At 43.4% G+C, this 19,248-nt stretch overlaps 1 protein-coding gene across 1 annotated transcript in view; it reads right to left on the bottom strand.

The window, feature by feature from the left end:
- elmo1 (engulfment and cell motility 1 (ced-12 homolog, C. elegans)) overlaps nt 1-19,248 on the bottom strand; it is a gene marked incomplete at its 3' end in the record, with an annotated part of 190,733 nt that overhangs the window by 45,330 nt on the left and 126,155 nt on the right. The window contains exon 17 of the mRNA XM_083766926.1: nt 5,191-5,327. Within this exon, the coding sequence (XP_083623052.1) occupies nt 5,191-5,327 (137 nt within the window). The remainder of the gene's footprint in view (nt 1-5,190; nt 5,328-19,248) is intronic.

Raw genomic sequence — 19,248 nt, 5'->3', positions numbered from 1 at the left:
TTGTGACAAGAGTTTCAGTCGTTCAGATGACATGAACATACACCAGTATGTCCACACTGGAGAAAAACCTTTCCAATGTAAACATTGTGACAAGAGTTTCAGCAGGTCAGATGAACTGAAGAAACACCAGCATGTTCACACTGGAGAAAAACCTTTCCACTGTAAATATTGTGAAGAGAGTTTCAACAATTCAAGTGATCTGAAGAACCACCTTGTCCACAGTTCTCACAGGACAATAAAAAATATGTCCACTCTAAACGGTGAGACCTAAGTTTAAATAACTCAGACACCATTGCATTCACACCATGGGGTAAAAAAAAGAAAGTTTCCACTATGTGTTCCTGTCTGTCTTGGATTATGTAGACATAATCTATAGACATGCAGCAGCATCCACTCTTAAATCCCTAGACTCTGTTTATCACTCATCGATTAGGTTTATTACGGGTGATGGCTATGGTACCCAAACCCAATGTATCTTATATAACAAGGTTGGATGGTCCTCCCTGACAGAGAGACGGAAACTGCATTGGCACCTGTTCTTGTATATAAAGCCATGCTTGGAGATTGTCCTAAATACATCTCTGAAGTACATTCTGAAGTACACCCGCACTCGGTCAAGTAGTTTCCCCAAATTCAAGGTATCAAAAGTTAAAGGTATATTCAGTGATTTAACTTAATTCAAATATCACTTATTTTTTTGTTTTGTTGTGATAATCCTCCCTACTATAGAGTGTGCTGGCCATATAAGGAGTTCCTCTCTGTCCCCAGTTAATCCCTGGGGGTCAAAAAACCGTAGGTTTCGTTTTTGACTCGTTTTTTATCCTGATTGGACGAAAGGCTGGGTCCCACAGCCAAAAACGAAACCTAAGGTTTTTTGAGTGAAATCACTGAATATACCTTTAACTCTGAACTTGCTTTTGGCTTCTGTGGCCCTAATGCATGAAATGACCTGCAAATTACATTGAAACTGACCACATTGGTACCCTTAAGTCGTTTTAAAACCTTGGTGAGCATACAGATCCCCACAGTATGTAACTGTTTTTAGATCGTTTTGAAATTTGTCTTGGCTTTTTATTTGTAAACCTATGTAAATGTATATCTTTAGTTTTTCCTTTCCTGATCTTCTGATGTATTGTGATGTTTTTTCTATATGATATTGTATTACTCGACGACACTGAAAATTAGTTTGATTACTCAGTGTAATTTTGAGAATAATCAAAACTTGAATTAATGAAAAATGAGCTCACTGGGAGGATCAAATTAAACAGCGGTATGTTCGTAGGGAGGTCGATAGACAAGGACAATATTATGGATTATTATACTGCTCCTATATTTCAAAACAAATATGGGTAAATTCTCCTTCTACAGCACGGCCACCCGACATGGAATGCCCTGACCCCCTTCCCTCAAAAAATGCAGATCACTTACATCTTTTAAAACAGGCCTGAAAGTCCACCTTTCAGCAGGCCCAGTGGAGAGGAAATTATCACTTCTCCTTTAAACAGGTGACCACGCCCCCTCCTAACTTTCTCCCACTCTGTACATTTAGTGTTTTATTATTTCCTGTAATGATATATTTTGTTCTTGTTGTTTTTGATGATATTGAATTATTGTTGAGGGGTGCTAGCTGATCATCATCCCATAGCGATGATTTGATTGGCTGATGTACATATTGAGGGGAAAATTGTGAGGGCAGAAAAATGAAGACGCTTAAAGTGATTGGCCGGAATGACATTTGTGATGATTTGATTGGCTGAGCATGGAATGTGATGTATGATGTGATAAGAGCGCCCCTCGCTTCACAGAAGTGTGATTTCTGTTGGAATCAGTGTTTGACTGAACTCTGTTGCTGTTTTACATTCATATCTAATAAACTATTCAATCAATCCTGTCAATAGAGGCCTCCATTCTCCTGATCTTTTGTTTTTCTCATGTTAAACCCTTAAAGGACAACTTTGGTTGTTTTTCAACTAAGGTTCATGTTTTAGGTTATTAGAGAAAGTAAAAGATGAGTGTTATATATTTTTTTATTTGCTGCTTTCTTTCATTAAACCATTCTAAACAATTTTAGCTATTTTTGGCAGGGGGCGGGGACATTCGAACAAGTTCGTGAATGTATTTGTTTTACCAAATTGTACAGCGATTTCTTAATTATTGTTTTCTATAGTCCTACAAGACCCCAGGAAATTACATCTGGCCACAAAAGATCATGGGATCTATTTAATGTGAAGAGAGAGGTGACAAACTGACATTTTGGAAAACAGTGAATTTTATTCCAAATACTTCATAATTCACAGTTATTGAAATGTTAGCCCATGTCCGAATATAAACAGCTTCGATGTAGTATTTTCTATTTTAAAATATCGGCTAATGCCAATATTGCATTTTAAGGCCAACATCGACCCATACCGATTTGATAAAATATTGTGAATACTTTCAATTTGATAAAATATAACAGTCTGGCTGAACCTCTACCTAACCCAACTCCTGTCACCTCTACAACACTTTGTTTGAAGTCAAAGCCCAAGACGTTTCTGTTTACTGCTGCTTTTTACTGAGGTATGTGGGTCTGTATTCAGTTTGCATTTTATTTTATTCTTATTTTTCTATTCTAAATCAAATGTCCTTTTATTGTGAATGCATCACACTTTACAGTGCTCTTAACCCATTTAGACCCCCATCTGAAAATATGTTGTTCCAGGGACCCCCGCTGTGAAAGAATATGCATTCAAAGATAGCATATCTACAAGCTTGTAGTGCGGCACTCGGTGCCGCGCTACGAGCTTGTAGATCTGCTGTTTTTGATTAGCTAAGGGACTGATCGTTATTTATCCACCAGGGGGAAGGGGTGGTGCAGATGTGATTTCATTTTTTTATTTTTCCTCATCCCCCCCCCCCCCCCCCCAGCCTCCAAATATTTTTTCGGGACCCCCCCTCAGGGACTGGAAGAATATATATGACCCCCCCCCCATCCAAACACCATAGACTATATTTATTTTATATTCACACCAACAGTATAGCAGAATAAAATAAACGCTGATCGTTTATTAGGCGGCGGCCGTCGGGGATTCATTTGGTTCCATATCCGTCATTACATTATGGTCAACACTCAACACTGATGATATGCCATTGCATTCTTCCAACTAAAGATTTTAATATAGCACCTACAAGCTCACAACAACACGCTGATGACGAGACACAAATTTGTGAGCTTAGATTGGCTATTTTTGAGGTGAGCCTCGTGCGTAAAGTCATTCTATAGCCAAGCTGCCAAGGCAGTGGGCACCCCTCGCCTCTGTGCCCAAGCCCAGGATGATGAAAATGAATGAATGCTAAATAAATATGTCACACAGTCGCATACCATAATACTACAGCGTCATACTCCACAGAGAAAAGCACAATTTGCGCAACACCAACGTTCAACTGCCTGCTCCGCTCATTTAGCCAGCCAGGCACCACCGAATAGTGTAACTCTTTCTTTAATCTATTACAACCACATACGCAGACAAAAGTACATGGCACCGTGAACAAAACACAAGTAGGCTACTGTGACGCACACACCAACAATCCACCATTGCAATGCGAGTGCGCAAAGATGCACATGACAGCTGCATGCTTTTAGATCTACCGTCAAACTGCCTAAACTGACCATGGAGAAGTTCACTAAAGATGTGAGTCAATGGGAGACAGCAATAGACAAAAACACGAGTCTCAGTAAGTCTGATAAATTCACATATTTAAAGTGAGTATTCTTAAGTGGCAGAGCGGCTATGTAGTCGCGGGATTGGCTTTATCAGACCAGAATTATGACAATGCCATTAAAATGCTAGGCAGGCTGCATGTCGCGCGTAATTGTAGAACGCAGGGCATGTACTCTGAAGAGTGCGGGCGCAGACACCACAAAACAGTTTGCAATCAAACAGCCAGTCAATATAGAGCGCATGATAGACGCGCCGACCACGGCAACGACAGACAGGCTGACCAGTGTTGCAGATGCAGTTAGTAGTGTAGCAAGCAACTCTGACAATAGTATTACTGCAGACAGCTACCATTAAGGATAGATGCACCAACGCAAAGCCAAGTAGCCAGGTGCCTATTAGATGGGGGTAGCACCCGCAGTTTCATTAAAGAGGATATTTCCAGAGCTGGGTTTCACAGAGACACCTCACACCACCGCAACCTCAACAGCGGTGCTGTCAACCTGCTGCTCCTCGCCTTCCTCCTCTCTGACCGACAACACTAGCTCTTGGCTCTTGCTGCTGGCCCGCAATTCAAACATTGACGCTCATAGCTTGAAACATTTTTCACTTTTTCTACTGGAAATGTTATGAAACGGGGCAAACTACATCAGCGGCCGGGGGAGGGACCTTTGGTGGTAGAACAGATCTACAAGCTAACAACGTGTCACCAAGCAACACGTTGTTAGCTTGTAGATCTGTTCTATTTGTATGCGCAGTTGCACACACATGGAAGATACCAAGTACACTCGCCACACAGGGTAAACTTTATATAGATAGATATGAGTGAAAGTGAAACACAATGAAAAACAAAATAATCAAAACATTTTTTTAAATACAAAATTCAGCAAAATAAAGTTGTACAACCCCCCCCCCCCCCCCCCCCAAGCCAAAATAAAAATAAACATATCCCCCCCTCAGGCTCAAAAAATAGTTTAATGACCCCCCCCCTTTTTTGCACCATACCAACCTTTGATAAATAACGATCAGTCCCTTACAACAACAAAAAACAATGTAAAATAAAGAGATTTAGGATCATTAAAGCCAGGCTCCGAGTCCAGTGCATTCTGTCAACTTCCGGTCCAGGACTTAACTGTAACTATTCGGCTCCCCATATAGCCAGCCGCCATTGGCCTGGCCACCAGGAAGTGAACGGAGATGTCGTAACTCCCCTTCTATGGCTCTGTGCCAGACCAGACAAAAAGAGAGAGAGAGTGTGTGTGTGCGCGCGTGCGCGCGTGCGTGCGTGCGTGTGTGTGTGTATGTGTGTTTGAGAAAGGAAGAGAGCAACAACAAAGGAAACAAGGACAGATTTTCAACAATTCAACACACCACGTGGCACGTCGGTCGCACGCACCTTGTTGAAGTCTTCACTGGTGGCTCTCATCTCTCGTGTGTGCGTGTGCACGTGCGTGTGTGTGTGTGTGTGTGTGTGTGTGTGTGTGTAACGCACCTTGTTGAAGTCTTCACTGGTGGCCCTCATCTCCTTCCAGGTCTTGTTGAGGAGCTGGATGCAAATGCAGAAAAACTCCTCGAAGGATCGGTCGTGCGTAAAGAACATGGGATGGAAGTCGTGGCAGTTCTCACTGGCTGTGAGGAGACACACACAACACACACACACACACACACACACACACACACACACACAACACACCACACACACACATTTTTACAATTTATTCATGTCCACACAAAGGAAACTGGATTCAAGGACATAAATAGCTCAGGTGTCACATCCACAAAACCAAGGCATTGTGTGTGTGCTCAGTCACTACGATACAAGCATGTCATGGTTAAGTTAGTCAGAGGAGAGCCAAAGCTCACAATAACGGTGACAAAAATGGGTCCCCGAGTCAGTGTTTTGTACAAACATTTGTACAGTGTACAGTATGTGGAAAAAAGGTGACATCGATCAATTCTTGATAAAAATAAAGAAAAGCTTCTAATAATAATACTATTATTTATGCCCCAACATCTATAAATCTCACACTATTAAGGCAACCGGACGGTTCCACGCGCTGCACAAGGTGCCCTTTTTTCACGTGAGCACCTGCCCCTCTAAATGTCTGTGCACGCCACTGAACAAGCCTATATACTGTAAGTAACAGCTCTCTTTCTTAAGTTCACCTGAGATGAACTAAGAAAGGGTTCCAATTAACAATGACTGCTCGACTGGCGCGGCAGTGGTTCAGGGGGCAGAGTGGCCGGATGGGAACCATGAGTTTCCCAGTACGATCCCGGGCTCCCCCAGAGTTAGTGTCCTTGAGCAAGACTCCTTTCCACCGCCATCGGTGGATGAATGTGTGTGTGTGTGTGTGCGTGTGTGTGTGTGTGTGTGTGTGTGTGTGAATGCACAATCTATGAAAAGAGCCTCGGAGAAAAGCGCTACATAAAAGCACCATTTACTTGACAAGAGGCAGACAAAATGTGTTCATGAGGGACAGAGAAGGCAGTTTGTATGGCTATGTTACTTTCTGTCTGGAAGGTAACAAAATATTGGCCATAATAAAACCTTCAGTCAGAAAAAAACAAATAAAAATACTATTACTTACACATTTCCTAAACTCTCCGCGAGCACACAGTAAAGTTTCCATGATTAGTTTGTGTGCGAGCGTGCACATGCGCAACATCCTCTCAGCTAAGACAGTCAGTTCATCTCTCTCTCCCTCTCTCCCTCCCTCTCCCTCTCCCCCTCTCCCCCTCTCCCTCCCCTCTTTGAAGGCCTTTGACTTTGTGTGTGAGAGAGGAACGGAGCAACAAAAACAAGTTATAAATTCAACGCATGCACGCACGCACAATAAAACGTGGACGGCCAGGCAGATGGACAGCTTATAGGTCTCCTCATCTACATTTCATGGTTCTCCTCAGTGACCTGCACGGCCATATGGCAGCATTTCCACTCATGCATATCTAATTGGGGCTGGAGGAAGGATGGCCTTCACCTGGACCTTGGACAGACAGACAGACAGACAGACAGACAGACAGACAGACAGACAGACAGACAGACAGACAGACAGACAGACAGACAGACAGACAGACAGACCACACACGCACTATAGTGTTGATTTTGACAAGCACACTTTGACATAGTTTTAGTCAATATAGTCTTTTGAATAAAATTACATTTAGTCATATTATAGTCTAGTTTTTAGTCTAGTTGTAAGTCGACCAAAGATCATAATATTTTGTGTCCTCGTAATGCCCGATTTTACACTCGGTTAGTTGGTAGCATGCTGAAAATAGCCAAACTAAAAGACAACGGCTGCGCACACACACGCCAACGGCTACACACACACACACAAACTCCTCTACACTACATGAGAGAGCATCCGGGCCATCTGAGGACTCGCTCCATAACAGGATCCATATTATTCCTGCTGATGGAACCTGCAGTGCTGTGAATGGGCGTTGCATAGCACTGACTTCAGCACTTCTATACCCGCCTGCCGTCGCCATTGTGGTCATGAAATTACAGGCCAGAGATCGCCAATAACTTGTCAACAAAATGTCAGTGTATAGAAAAAAGGTTTATGGATTTTAGTCATCATAGTTGCAATCCATATATATATATATATATATATATCTCCTAAGGATACTTGCTTAGTTTATACTTTCAGGGCGTATTGGAAATGAGACACGGAGACAGGGATTCCATTCAACTCTTAATTGTTCTTCAAAGTATTCCCTCCGTTTGATTTCAGTACTACACAACAACAACACCAGGTAAGAACTGATGTAACCTCCAGAAAGGTCTGACTATACTATATCCTTTTTAGAAAAATCGTGAAAATGTGGCGCAAATATTTGAATATATATATATTCTTTCAGAGCGAACGTTTTTACCTCAAATCTTTGCTTCTGAGGGGAGTTTTCCTGGAACAACATCTTTTCAGATGGAGGTCGGGAGGCCAAATACAGATACTTTTTGGGGTCCTTGACATGAAATATTGAGAACCACTCATGTAGAGAAGAATATATATATATCCCAGAATATTGTCATGATTTAGAAGACATTTAAAAAATGTCGATGTCAGGCCTAGATGGGCTAACACTGTTCATCTGCAGCTTTGGTGTGTTGTTCATAATTCATAAGAGATCAGACGATCATAAACGAAAATAAAAATCACACCCGTGTGAAACGAGTGGTGCAACTCCCCTCTCCCCCCCCCCCCCCCCCCCCCCGCTCCTCTCTCTCTCTCTCTCTCTCTCTCTCATTAGCAGGCAACAGTGCAGCACTAATACTATCTCTCTCTCTCTCTGTTTCTGGCAAACAGCGCCCCTGTTACTCAGTCATACTCGTGCTCATTAATACATACATACTGTACATACAGTACATACATAGGTGAACACATAGGTGAACGCGGACATTGCTGGTTGTAGGAGTGGTTGCACTTGTAGCGGAGAGATATTTCATAAGTTCCGCACAGTTAAGTACAGTGTGTCTCTCAGTAGTAGCCAGACACGCTGGTCATTTGGTATTGAACGTTTTCCACCTTTAACAAAAAACAACCGCAAATAATAATAAACATCCCTCGGCGGGACAGAATGGTGACCTATTTGCTGCCGTCTCAGTTGGATGTTTCATTTCACTCTAAAGCCTTTATTATTATAGCAACAGCACTGAGAGCCTTAAGACGATCTAGTTTTTTTAGTTTGAGTGTGTGCTTGAAAACAAAGACATTACAAAACAAGAAAAAGGTAATAAAAAAGTAGTGGATATAATAATAAATCCCCCAGAAGCACCCTGAGATAATGGAGAGATACAATAACAAGTCTAGACCAGTATATAGTTCACAAAATGTGTTGGGAACAGGGACCCGGCCAAATGTATTTGGCCGTGGACCCCCCCATCTGAAAATGACTCGTGCCAGGGACCCCCACATTGATATATGTTTGGCTGTGGACCCTATAAGTGCTGAGTTTTTCCTCCATCCATATGTATAGGCCAGGTGCTTAAATTTGTGTACCACCCACAGACCAGGTAACATGAGACCCCCGTCCACTAGTCTAACTTCTGCCAGACCATGTGGGGTGGAGGAGAGGAGAGGAGAGGAGAGGAGAGGAGAGGAGGGGAGGGGAGGGGAGGGGAGGAGAGGGGAGAGGAGAGGAGGGGAGGGGAGGGGAGGGGAGGAGAGGGGAGAGGAGAGGAGGGGAGGGGAGGGGAGGGGAGGGGAGGGGAGGGGAGGGGAGGGGAGGAGAGGGGAGAGGGGAGAGGAGAGGAGAGGAGAGGAGGGGAGGGGAGGGGAGGGGAGGGGAGGGGAGGGGAGGATTTAAAAGACTTCAGTGCACTGTGCCTACCCATGATGTGACCGCAGGTCGCATCATGTGTAGGTACAGTGCAAGGAATAAATGCATTCGCCATGTATTTGAAGGAAGTCTGATCCAATCATTTTTAGATTTCTCCAGTTTAATCCTGCGTTTAGGTTTTGTTGTGTTCAAGATCTGATTTTAGGTATGTTTAAGCCTCCAGGGAAATCCGTGTTGAGGTTCTTAATCCACTGTTTTTCATTAAAACGTCTTTGTCCCACTGTCCAGTTGGGATTGTGTTGCAGTCCAGTGCATGTTAAAGCTTCAATGCCATGAGCCATAAAATGTTGCACAAATCTTGTGGTTGTCTTTCTTCCATTGTTAATATTGTATCTGTGTTGTCCCAGCCTTGTACTTATTGTTTTACCTGTTTCTCCGACATATTGTAAACCACATTTGTTACATGTGATTAAGTAAATGCAGTTGCTCGTTCTGCTGGTTAATCGTTGTTTAATCTCTAAAACGCGTTTTGTAGTTCTATTTTTGACTAATTGTTTGGGTTTGAAGTATTCTGGTCCCTCGCGTGCTGGTGCGTTGATTTCTTTTAGTTTGCTGTGTACTAGATAATCTTTAAGGTTTTTGTTTTTTCTGTAGGCTGATATAATTTTATAATCTTTTAGAAGATCATCCGTTCGGTTCTCAAAGTTCCTTTTTATTCTGTTGTTGGCTAGTGTGCTCTGTGTTGAATAACTGGTTATCAGGGCCAATTTAGGGCCTGGATCTCGTACTCTTATTTCTAAAAAAGTACTTTGAGCTTTCCGGAGGAATGTCCTAGTGTATCCCCTTGGTCTAAGTGCTTTAAATAGTGTTTTACAAGCTATTTTGAAATCACTTCTTTGCGTGCAAATCCTATGGAATCTTAGTAGTTGTGATTTGACTATCCCTGTGTAACAGTGTGTCGGGTGGAATGACGTTTTGTGTAATAGGGCGTGGGTGTCTGTTTCTTTAAAGAATACTTTTAAGTCTAGTTTCCCATTTGTGTTAAAGTTTGGGCCCTTGAAGATTGTTACATCAAGAAAGTCAATCCTTTCAGTGTGTGTCACAAATTTTATCGTTATGGATCTGTGATGGCTATTAAGAACATCAATAAATTCCTGGAAATCTTCCTTGCTATGTTCCCATATTCCAAAAATATCATCCAGAAATCTATAATAATGTGTTGGTTTAAGTCTGCATTTTTCTAGTGCTGTCTGTTCCCATATGCTCATGTAAATGTTTGCATAAGATGGTGCAAATCGCTTTCCCATGGCCGTCCCTTTGATTTGTAGATAACATTTGTTGTTAAAGGAAAAATCATTCTGGGTTAGATTTAAGTCTAGTAATTGGAGTAATTCCTCTTCTGGTCGATTTGTGTCTGGGTACTTATTAAATACTTCTTTAACTGCCAGTAGGCCTGCTTCTGTCTCAATGTTTGTGTAGAGGCTGTCTATATCTATCGAAAACAATAAGGCCTCTTTTCCTACTATAATAGCTTTAATTTTGTCCACAAAATCGTAAGAGGGGAGGGGAGGGGAGGGGAGGGGAGGGGAGGGGAGGGGAGGGGAGGGGAGGGGAGGGGAGGACCACACCAGCAGGACAGACACAATGAGATTAGGGGAGTGCTACACCAGCAGGTTACAGAGGTGACCCCCCCCCCCCCCATCACCCCCCCCCCCCCCCTCCCACCACCATCCCAATCCCATCCCACCAAGCATGTGCCTGGGTGGGCTGAGGCAAGACCAGGTCACCACCACCATGTGACATGTGGTGTGCGTGTGTGTGTGTGTGTGTGTGTGTGTGTGTGTGTGTGTGTGTGTACGTGTACGTGTGCGTGTGCGTGCGTGTACGTGTGCGCGTGTGTGCGTGTACGTGTGCGTGCGCGTGTGTGTGTGTGCACGTGTGAGCCCTGCCACGCGCTTTGAGCTTGTATATATCGAATTATTGTTTGGCTTTTTAGGATGAGAGTTAACCCATTCTGACCTGAGATCAGATTCATACGAGGTTTTCCACTGGACACACACTGGTCTGATGAACCCATTCTGACCTGAGATCAGATTCATACGAGGTTTCCACTGGACACACACTGGTCTGATTAACCCATTCTGACCTGAGATCAGATTCTAAAAATGTCAGTCGTTCTTCGATTTTTCAAAAAATAGCAGACCTACAAGCTCGTATCGCGACACTCGGTGGCGCGATATGAGCTTGTAGATCTGCTATTTTTCAATAGCTAAAGCATAACATGATGCCAACACCAAAATGGGTGCCCGGTCAGAATGGGTTAATAACAAACCCCTCGGAAAAATAGCATCAATAAATTTGCCTTCCTAAAAGTTTGTTGTCCTGACAAGTGTCGTAATACAACTCCATGTGCGTGCGTGTGTGCATGCACGTCTGTGACAGCTGCCAGCCATCATGTTTATTAGAGTGCGTTCAAACTGAAGTCACTGCAGAAGCAACATCTGCCAAGTGCTAATAACACAACTCATCTGACACACCGAAGAGACCTGCACACGTGTGCGTGCGTGCGTGCATGCGTGTGTGCGTGTGTGTGTGTGTGTTAGAGACTGAAATAGACCTTTGGGCACAGAGCTTCCTTGGCATCTGTCAATGTCCAGAAAGATGAGAACAGATGAGAACAGATGTTTGTGCGCGTGTGTGTGCGTGCATACATGCATTGTGTATGAGCGCATGTGTGCGTGCATACAGTACATGCGTGCGTGCGTGTATGAGCGCATGTGTGCGTGCATACAGTACATGCGTGCGTGCGTGTATGAGCGCGTGCGTGCCCCTCAGAGTCACCTTGCAGCCATGCAAAAATGATAAATGCACAGTGAAAGGTGTCATCCTCCTCACACAGCAGGACCCCATGTATACCAACTGTGTGTGTGTGTGTGTGTGTGTGTGTGTGTGTGTGTGTGTGTGTGTATGTGTGTGTGTGTGTGTGTGTGTGTGTGTGTGTGTAGCGTGCACACAAGAACATGTCAGCTAACCACCACGTTGTTTGCATACATATTATGGATTGTGCATATGCCTGTTTTCACGTTTGTGTGTGTGTGCGTTTGTGTGAGCGTGTGCGTGTGCGTGTGCATGTGCGCGTGTGTGTGCGTGTGTGCGTACGAATGTACGTGTGTGTGTGTACGCTGTGTCAGCAGCACCTTTTGCGGTGTCGTGGCCGGCGGTGGTGTGCATGAGCAGGATGTGTGCAAGTGTGCGTGCGTGCGTGCGTCAGAATGCAGGGACAGCAGGTGTGTGTGTGGCGGTAAGGTGCAAAGGGCGTGGCTGCTAGCTCCACAGCGCAGCATGCAGCGCTGACTGTGTTGTTTCCCTGATAAACACACAACACCAGCACCACAGCACATCGTGCTGCACCCTACACACAGTACACACAGTACACCGTACACACAGTACACAAAGTACACCGTACACACAGTACACCATACACACAGTACACGCAGTACACAGTACACAAATACACCCTACACACAGTACACAAAGTACACCCTACACAAAATACACCATACACACAGTACACAAAGTACACCCTACACAAAATACACCATACACACAGTACACAAAGTACACCCTACACAAAATACACCATACACACAGTACACAAAGTACACCATACACAAAATACACCATACACACAGTACACAAAGTACACCCTACACAAAATACACCATACACACAGTACACAAAGTACACCATACACAAAATACACCATACACACAGTACACAAAGTACACCATACACAAAATACACCATACACACAGTACACAAAATACACCATACACACAGTACACAAAGTACCCAGTGCATATCACTGAGCCACAGTACACCAGTACACAACACTACCACAGTATGCGTCACTGAACCACAGTACACCAGTACACAACACTACCACAGTACGCATCACTGAGCCACAGTACACACACAGTACACAACACTACCACAGTATGCATCACTGAACCACAGTACACACACAGTACACAACACTACCACAGTATGCATCACTGAACCACAGTACACACACAGTACACAACACTACCACAGTATGCATCACTGAACCACAGTACACACACAGTACACAACACTACCACAGTATGCATCACTGAACCACAGTACACACACAGTACACAACACTACCACAGTATGCATCACTGAACCACAGTACACACACAGTACACAACACTACCACAGTATGCGTCACTGAGTCACAGTACACACACAGTACACAACACTACCACAGTATGCGTCACTGAGTCACAGTACACACACAGTACACAACACTACCACAGTATGCGTCACTGAGTCACAGTACACACACAGTACACAACACTACCACAGTATGCGTCACTGAGTCACAGTACACACACAGTACACAACACTACCACAGTATGCGTCACTGAACCACAGTACACACACAGTACACAACACTACCACAGTATGCGTCACTGAGTCACAGTACACACACAGTACACAACACTACCACAGTACGCGTCACTGAGCCACAGTACACACACAGTACACAACACTACCACAGTATGCGTCACTGAGTCACAGTACACACACAGTACACAACACTACCACAGTATGCGTCACTGAGCCACAGTACACACACAGTACACAACACTACCACAGTACGCGTCACTGAACCACAGTACACACACAGTACACAACACTACCACAGTATGCGTCACTGAGTCACAGTACACACACAGTACACAACACTACCACAGTATGCGTCACTGAGCCACAGTACACACACAGTACACAACACTACCACAGTACGCGTCACTGAACCACAGTACACACACAGTACACAACACTACCACAGTATGCATCACTGAACCACAGTACACACACAGTACACAACACTACCACAGTATGCATCACTGAACCACAGTACACACACAGTACACAACACTACCACAGTACGCGTCACTGAGTCACAGTACACACACAGTACACAACACTACCACAGTATGCATCACTGAACCACAGTACACACACAGTACACAACACTACCACAGTATGCATCACTGAACCACAGTACACACACAGTACACAACACTACCACAGTATGCATCACTGAGCCACAGTACACACACAGTACACAAGTAAGACGCCCTGAGGGCGATAAGCGTGCACACATCCGCCTGGGTGACGGCAGACTGCTGGGCGAGCGCTGGCGCTTTGGCATGGGGGGGTGGCAGATCAGATCAACATGGAATGAATTATGTACTGGCCATATATGGAGCGTGTCTTGAGTGTACAGGGTTTGATGAGGCCAGATCAACATATGGAATGTCAGAACAGGTCAGCTCCATATATGGAGATCCAAGAGTTGGCTTTGTCCGCGGCGCAAACGTCTTTAAAAATACTTTCTGAAAAGTCTATGAGGAAAATGAACAAGGATTTATTTTCCGGGTCTCTCGAGGGGGCGGGACTGCGACGCTCTATAGCGCCCGGCATTACAGCTTATAGGCAGTTGGTGCCGGGTGGAAAAATGGGTCTACAAAATTGTGGGATAAAAACTTCAAAGTTAGAATCTGAAGATAAGAGTTCTCTGACTATAACAACCGAGGTGAGGGGATGTTGCTCCAGCACTTTAGATGCTGCTGCGTGACCAATCTATTCACAGCGCCCGCGCTATACAACTCACACACAACACCGTTTTTTTCTCTCACTTCTATGTATAATAACTTTTCTATTCAATAATGCTTTATTGCCATGGATGAATAAACACTGTCAAAAAAGGCGAGAGACTGTTGAAAATAAATAATAACACAGATATATTTACTAACCCATTCAGCACGGGACACCCTTTTGCTGTTTTAACCCATTTAGACCTAAGTTCGATTCTACAAATGTCTTCTAAATCATGACAGTTTTCTGAAAAACCCATGTTTCTATGTCAGTGGTTTTCAACCTTTTTCATGTCAAGGACCCCAAAAATTTTATGTATTTGGTCACCCCCCCAGAGGCAAAGATTTGAGTTAAAAACGTTCGTTAAAAAACCAATTTTGCGACACATTTTCACGATTTTTCAAAAATAGCAAACCTACAAGCTTGTAGCGCGCCACTCGGTGGCGCCCTATATGAACTTGTAGATCTGCTATATTTCAATAGCTAAATTATAACATAATGTTTAAAACACCAAAAAGGGTTCCCCCATATATATATAAATTGGAATATATAAATTATTTCACAGCAAACATTTTTAACTCATATCTTTGGTTCTGGCGGGGTCCCTGAAACATATTTTCACATGGGGGGGGGGGGGGGGGGGGGGGGTGACACAGTTTGAGAACCACTGATACAGAAACAAATAGTTTTTCCGAAAACGGACATGATTTTAGATTTAGACATTTTAGAATCTGTTCTCAGTCCCCAATGGGTTAATAAAGCGATAAAGCCCCACAGAGGGTATAGCGGTTTTAGCTAAAGCGCCGTAACGTAACATACAGACTTCAAAGCAGTCCAACCGACGGCTTTGCGAGTTGGAGAAAGTTTTTTGGGGGAAAAGGATGAAAGTAATTTACTGTATTCTAGCCTAGGGCTGGGATCCCTTTGGGATTTTAATCATTCCATATTTCCTTAAATGAGTAGCTTTTCTGCCTGTATACACCATGTGGTTCTCAAACTTTTCCATGTCAAGGACCCCTAAATCGACATTTATTAGCCCGCGGACCCCCCTATGCCAGGGGACCCCCATAAGAGAAGATTTTTTATTACGGTTCAAGCAGTGATTCTCAGCCATTTTCATTTCAAGCATTACCGTTTTTTTTAAATAAAAAAGGTAGATGCACACCTCAGAAGGCTAGTGACAGACAGGTGCGTAGGGCAATAGAGCATGCATTAACCCATTCTGGGTGGGAACCCTTTTGGTGTGTTATGCTTTACCTATTGAAAAATAGCAGATCTACAAGCTCGTTGTATATATAATTTGGGGACCCCCCAAAATAATTTGGCGACCCCTCAAGGGGTCGCGACCCACGGGTTGAGAACCCCTGCCATACACAGCCTTCGTCAAAGGCTAATCTTCAGAGAGAATGCTTTATGCAAACACACTACACTATACCCCCAGAAAATACAAGTCACTCAATTATGAAAGATATATTTAATCAGAACACAACTCGCGCGCGCACGCACTCACGCGCGCACACAAATCCCAGCGGCCATGTGCTTAATAGGACAAATATAGAAAGTAATTTATCTTTTACGATAACTTCCGGCAGCAACAAACAAAGATGTCAATCTTAATGTAAGGTAAACAAACCAATTCATACTCAACTACACACAGCCCTGCATCCCCCTGATATGATGAAGTGATTGGCCTGATTAAAGTTGAATTTCGGAAACTTTTTCCATTAATAATAATAAAACTTTATTTGTATAGCACCTTTCATGACATCAAATGCAGCTCAAAGTGCTTTACAGAACAATGGAGAATAAAATAAAAGCAAAGCATAAAAGAAAAGCAAGGCAACGACATTAAAAAACAAGCAGTAATGCAATACAGTGAGGACATGAATAACAAGAAATATAAGATCACTTAAAGGCAATGTTGTAGAAGTGGGTCTTGAGCTGAGCTTTAAAAATGTCTACAGAGGCTGCCTGACGAAGGTACAGTGGGAGCTTGTTCCATGCCGATGGCCCGTAGAAGCAAAAAGCTGCTTCCCCGTATTTTTTAGTTGCCATTTTTTTAGGCAAAGCGAGCAGGCCAGCAGTGGAAGACCTTAGCGGGCGGTTTGGGACATATTTAGGCAAGCAGTCATGTAGGTAGGAAGGTGCGAGACCATTGAGGGCTTTATAGACAAGTAAAATAATTTTAAAATCAATCCTAAAAACAACCGGAAGCCAGTGCAGTGATGCCAAAACTGGAGTAATATGTTCTCTCATCTTAGTTCTAGTTAAAACTCTGGCTGCTGCATTTTGGACAAGTTGTAATCTGTCAGTTGTTTTCTTAGGCAGTCCTGAAAAAAGTGCATTGCAGTAATCAAGCCGAGAGAAAACAAAGGCGTGGATTAGCGTTTTTGCATCGTCCAAGGACACATAGGCTCTGATTCGTGCAATATTTCTAAGGTGAAAAAAGGCAATCTTGGTAACATGATTAATGTGTGAATTAAAATTCAATTCGGAATCAATAATAACCCCCAGGTTCTTTACTGTACTGTTACTGTCTACAGTCAGGTTGCCAAGTCTGCTTAATATTGTATTCTGAGCCGATTATGAGAACTTCTGTCTTGTCCTCATTTAGCTTGAGAAAGTTCTCACTCATCCAACATTTGATGCTAGACAGACAGGTAAGCAGCGGGTCTAAAGCACAGGGATCATCTGGAGCCACAGATAGATATAATTGGGTATCATCAGCATAGAAATGAAAGTTGACTCCGTGATTGGCAATGAGTTCGCCCAATGGCAGTATGTACAAGGAGAAAAGCAGAGGGCCAAGAATCGAGCCCTGTGGAATACCAGAACTGATGTTGTGTTTGTCTGAGTCAAACTCGGCTAGATTGACAAAGTAACTTCTGTTTGATAGGTAGGAGGAAAACCAGGACAGGGCCGTACCAGACAGGCCTATCCAGTGCTCCAGACGCTGTATTAAAATTGAGTGATCAATCGTGTCAAATGCAGCCGTTAAATCTAGAAGTAAGAGAACGGATACATGTTTCTTGTCAGCAGACACCCTCAGATCATTCATTACTTTTACAAGTGCTGTTTCTGTGCTGTGGCCTTTCCTAAAGCCAGATTGGAATTTGTTGTGCACATTATTGTTCTGTAGAAACACATCCAATTGATGAAAGATAAATTTTTCTAAAACCTTGCCCAGAAAGGGTAGATTTGAAATGGGTCGATAGTTACCCAAAACAGAGGGATCAAGATTGTGTTTCTTGAGAAGGGGCTTAACTACAGCAGTCTTCAGTGAGTCTGGGAAGACGCCTGATTGTAGAGAGCTGTTTACAATTTTTAGGATATCTCCAATCACACTGTCTAAGACTTCTTTGAGAAAGTTGGTGGGAATTGTATCTAATGAACAGGAGGATGATGTCATCTGTGATATAGTTTTGCGGAGTTCGTCTTCCTCAATTGCGCAGAACGATGATAGGCTCCCCCTGGAGAGATCTACCCTGGGACCATTTGCTGCTGTTTGAAGGTTTGCGCTAGCAGCAGCACCATTCATAATATCAGCTCTAATGTTTGAAATGTTGTTGTCAAAAAAGCATGCAAACTCATTACACTTAGCTTTAGAGGCCGGGAATGACTGCTTGTAGGACTGGGGGGGGTTTAAAAGTCGATCAATGGTAGAGAATAGGACTCTAGCATTTTTCTTGTTCTCGTTAATAATGCCAGAGAAATATGCCTGCCTTGCTAGACGCAAGGCTTTGTTATAGGCGACTGTTGACTTTTTAAGAATCTCTAGGTGGATGGTGAGTTTGTTTTTTCTCCAAGCTTGCTCAGCTCTTCGACATTCTTGCTTCAGTGAGCGTGAAAGCTCATTTATCCAGGGTGTTACTCTGGTATTATGTTTCTTTTTTGTTTTCAAAGGAGCCACTATATCAAGAGCTGACTCTAGTTTAAGATTAAAAATTTGAACCATATCATTCACTGGGGGAGTATCGGGCAGGGCATTAAACAAAAGTTATTTATGATATAATCTTTCCCTGAGATATCGAGTTCTCCACAATAACCAGTCCACATACACTGTAATATTTAGTTCTCCACAATAACCAGTCCACATACACTGTAATATTTAGTTCTCCACAATAACCAGTCCACATACACTGTAATATTTAGTTCTCCACAATAACCAGTCCACATACACTGTAATATTTAGTTCTCCATATTAGCCAGTTCAAATCAGTTCAACGCAAAATGCTGCGTTCAAGGTTCGGGAGCATTCGGAGAAATAAAGCAACCGAACCGGGCTAACGCTTAGTTTAGAGGGCATATACAGTTAATATACGGTAATATACAGGTGTGATGGTACAATTCGGGAGTTTACCGGAGTTTCTTGGAAAGTTTAACGGGAGTTTCCCGTAATATACACATCCGTATTCCATGTTTTTTTGTGCAGTGTAGGCCTACACGAGGCAGACAAAGGCCCAGGTGTTGAACCCCCAGTTATCCCTCAACCGGTCGTGACGCGTGGCTCCGTTTGCGAGGTGGCGGTGTTTGCTCGCTGCGTGCGAGGCTTTCAATCACGTCATGGTTTTAA

Source organism: Protomyctophum parallelum, assembly GCF_964188405.1.
Source record: "Protomyctophum parallelum genome assembly, chromosome: 1".
NCBI classification, from domain to species: Eukaryota; Metazoa; Chordata; class Actinopteri; order Myctophiformes; family Myctophidae; genus Protomyctophum; species Protomyctophum parallelum.
The sequence above is the reverse complement of the archived record's forward strand: the minus strand, read 5'-3'. Positions and strand labels throughout refer to the sequence as shown.